This window comes from Nicotiana tabacum, chromosome 6, assembly GCF_000715075.1.
Source record: "Nicotiana tabacum cultivar K326 chromosome 6, ASM71507v2, whole genome shotgun sequence".
Classification (NCBI taxonomy): domain Eukaryota; kingdom Viridiplantae; phylum Streptophyta; class Magnoliopsida; order Solanales; family Solanaceae; genus Nicotiana; species Nicotiana tabacum.
The window spans coordinates 6,708,822-6,711,757 of record NC_134085.1 but is presented as its reverse complement, the minus strand read 5'-3'; the positions used below and the strand labels follow the sequence as shown (position 1 = coordinate 6,711,757).

General features: G+C 36.2%; 1 protein-coding gene across 1 annotated transcript; it reads left to right on the top strand.

The window, feature by feature from the left end:
- The first annotated feature begins 932 nt into the window (after nt 1–932).
- Nucleotides 933–1,359, top strand: LOC107777689 (uncharacterized). Its single transcript, XM_075255076.1, has 2 exons — nt 933–1,253; nt 1,300–1,359. Exons 1-2 carry the CDS (start codon nt 933–935, stop codon nt 1,357–1,359), a joined length of 381 nt encoding a protein of 126 aa, XP_075111177.1.
- Nucleotides 1,360–2,936: the final 1,577 nt, after the last annotated feature.

Genomic DNA, 2,936 nt, shown 5'->3' with positions numbered 1-2,936 from the left:
CGGAAGCATAATCAATAGCTAAATCACTTAGATTTCGCCTATTATCACTTTGCAACCTTGCCAACCTAGCCCGGAGAGCCATTACAAACCCTACCACCCCATGGACAAACCTAATTATTAGTAACTATGCTAATAACTTCAACACTAGAAAAAATTCTTTTATATGGAAAAGTATTCAAACGGGGTAGGAGTTATGTTCCAAATGTATCATTTGGCAACCCCATCACCACTCCAACATGAACATTTGGAAAACCAATTGGATTCCTAATTTGGGGAGCCTTAGAAAAATAATAGAAGGCCCGTTATTAAGAGAAGATTACTCATTAAGAATAAGAGACATCTTTGATGGCAAAAACTGGCACTTTGGTAATATATCCCTCAATCTCCCCAAAGAAATCATGGACACCATATCAAAGTTTAAAATCCATATTAAAAAATCAAATTGTGACATCCTTATTTGGTCTCTAAATACGAAAGGCTTCTTTACAAACAAAACTTGCTATACTATCATGGACACTAATGAGGGCAGGGAAATCGACTTTAATTGGATTTGGGACCTTGCATGCCCAAATAAAATCAAATTCTTCCTATGGAAATGCTTTCAGAATACCTTGTAGACAATATCTAGCAAAAATTGGCCTAAACATTGACCCCACTGACCTATATGTAGAGATCATATAGAAGAATCCGTAATCCATATTTTCTTCAAGTGCCAAGCCAGCAAACAACTTTGGGACAGCCTTGGATTGCAAAACTCTTATAAGGAAGATGTTGATTATTAGTTAATCCAATTAAAAAAAATTGACTATCCGTTAAATAATAATTTTTTAAATTGGAATATCTTCTTCCCTTTTGCTATCTGGCATATTTGGATAAACAGGAATAGCAATAACCGAAACAATACAAATCACCCTATCAACATTAACCACATCATGGAAAGGGCTACTGAATTTTGTCTCCTAACTGAAAAGAGTATTCTTCCTTCTCCAAAAATTTATATCAATGTTAAATGGCATAGACTCCCTAAGGGATGGTTCAAATTAAATATTGATGCAAGTTTCCACAAAAATATACAAATTTGTGGCCTGTGTGGAGTAATCAGAAATGCTAATGGCCACTGGATAGTTGGCTATACAAAATCAGCTCATGCACGTGGATCACTGCATGCTGAGATCAAAGCTCTACTAGATGGACTTAAAACATCCCTTAATTGGGGGTTGTTCCCTCTACAAATTGAAACAGATTCGACGGAGGTAATCCTGGTAATAATCTTTATGCTAACATTGTCAACAAATGCAGGTTGTTAATGCTTCAACAGAAGCAGGTAATCATCCAGCACGAGTTCAGGCAAGGGAATAAGGTAGCTCACCAACTAGCACAGATGGAAACTGCTGATCTCAGGAAGAAGAAGAAAGTTTTTGTGGATCCACCAGCAGAAGTAAAAATTCTAGTAGAACGTGATTTACTAGAAAAATATGTTTTTGGAAAACTTTTATCATATGATGCTTGTAAAACTTTAGCAAGCTTAGGTAATCAAAGTGTCCTGTGTGACACTAACTATAAATCTCATGTACTGCATGTTTCTTAACCTTTAATATATATATATTTTCTGTTTGCTAAAAAAAAAAAAGAAGTCACAAAATATTGGTTACCTCGTTACGACAATCAAGGTTAGAATTGGAAATATTAGTTTTTCACTGGAAAAGACATCGTTTGATTTTGTATTTAAGAATATCAAACTATGATACAAGCTAGATTAGAATGCTTGATAGTGAAAAAGCCCTAATCATTAATTCTTACGACATTATATAGTTATTACTACGATTAATCGTTGATGGTGAACTTTTTGTTGTCCTCGTGAAAATTATTGATATTAAGGCACCATATTGAACTGGCAAATGCTCAGGAGAAATGTGTTTGTACGACCAAATGATATGTATATGATTTGAACCACTCATTCTCACCTGACGCTATATATATGTTAGATAGATTTGGGTAAGCTGCCATCAGCGGCATGGGTAGCAACTACTATCAGTACGCTAATCTAAGGTTGGTCGTAGAGATCTATGAAGGGCTATCTTTAGCATAAATCCCAGTTACTGCGCGCGATCGTATACTAAGGTGCTCCCCGCCGGTTGTTGGAAAATCGAAAAATGAAGGGCTCAAAGGTCTAAATAGGGGGTTATAAATTCCCCATCTCATTGGGGGCGGAAAACGAATCGATATCTCGATGTGATATAGCCCTTTCGATTTTAATTGAGAATGAACGGCGAAGTCCATCTGAACCGTCCAATGAAGAATAAGAGGACAACAAAGCGTCAATGGCACGCAAAGCGCATGGGGAACGGGCACGGAGAAAAAGAATTGTGGAGGAGAAGCAGCCGAGCTCATTCCCTTCGCTTCCTGGGCCCAAAGCAGTGCAATCTTTCCTGGCAAATCAAGGATTTATATAGAAAATTTTACCTCCTATAACAAAAGTATATACCCTGTTTATTATAATCAAAATTATTTTAAAATATTATTTTCTATAGCTACCTTTTATATTTTATAGCAAAATAAGTATTTATGATATATACTACCATTGAGGCATGAAATATGTTATTTATGTTTTTATGTTTTTCCTCTCTCTTAGACAACTGGACATACCTATTTTTAAGGTGATTGTCGTTACTGTATTCATGAATACATGGCGCGAATACATGTGAATACATGCGCATACAACTGGATTGCTCTGATTTTATGCGCTTTTTACTGTTGTATTCATGAATACAACAACACGAATACATGTGAATACATGCACATACAGCTGGACTGCCCTGATTTTAGGCGTTTTTTGTTGATGTATTCAAGAATACATGGCGCGAATACATGTGAATACATGCGCGTACAGCTGGGCTGCCCTGATTTTAGGCGCTTTTTACTGTTGTATTCATGAA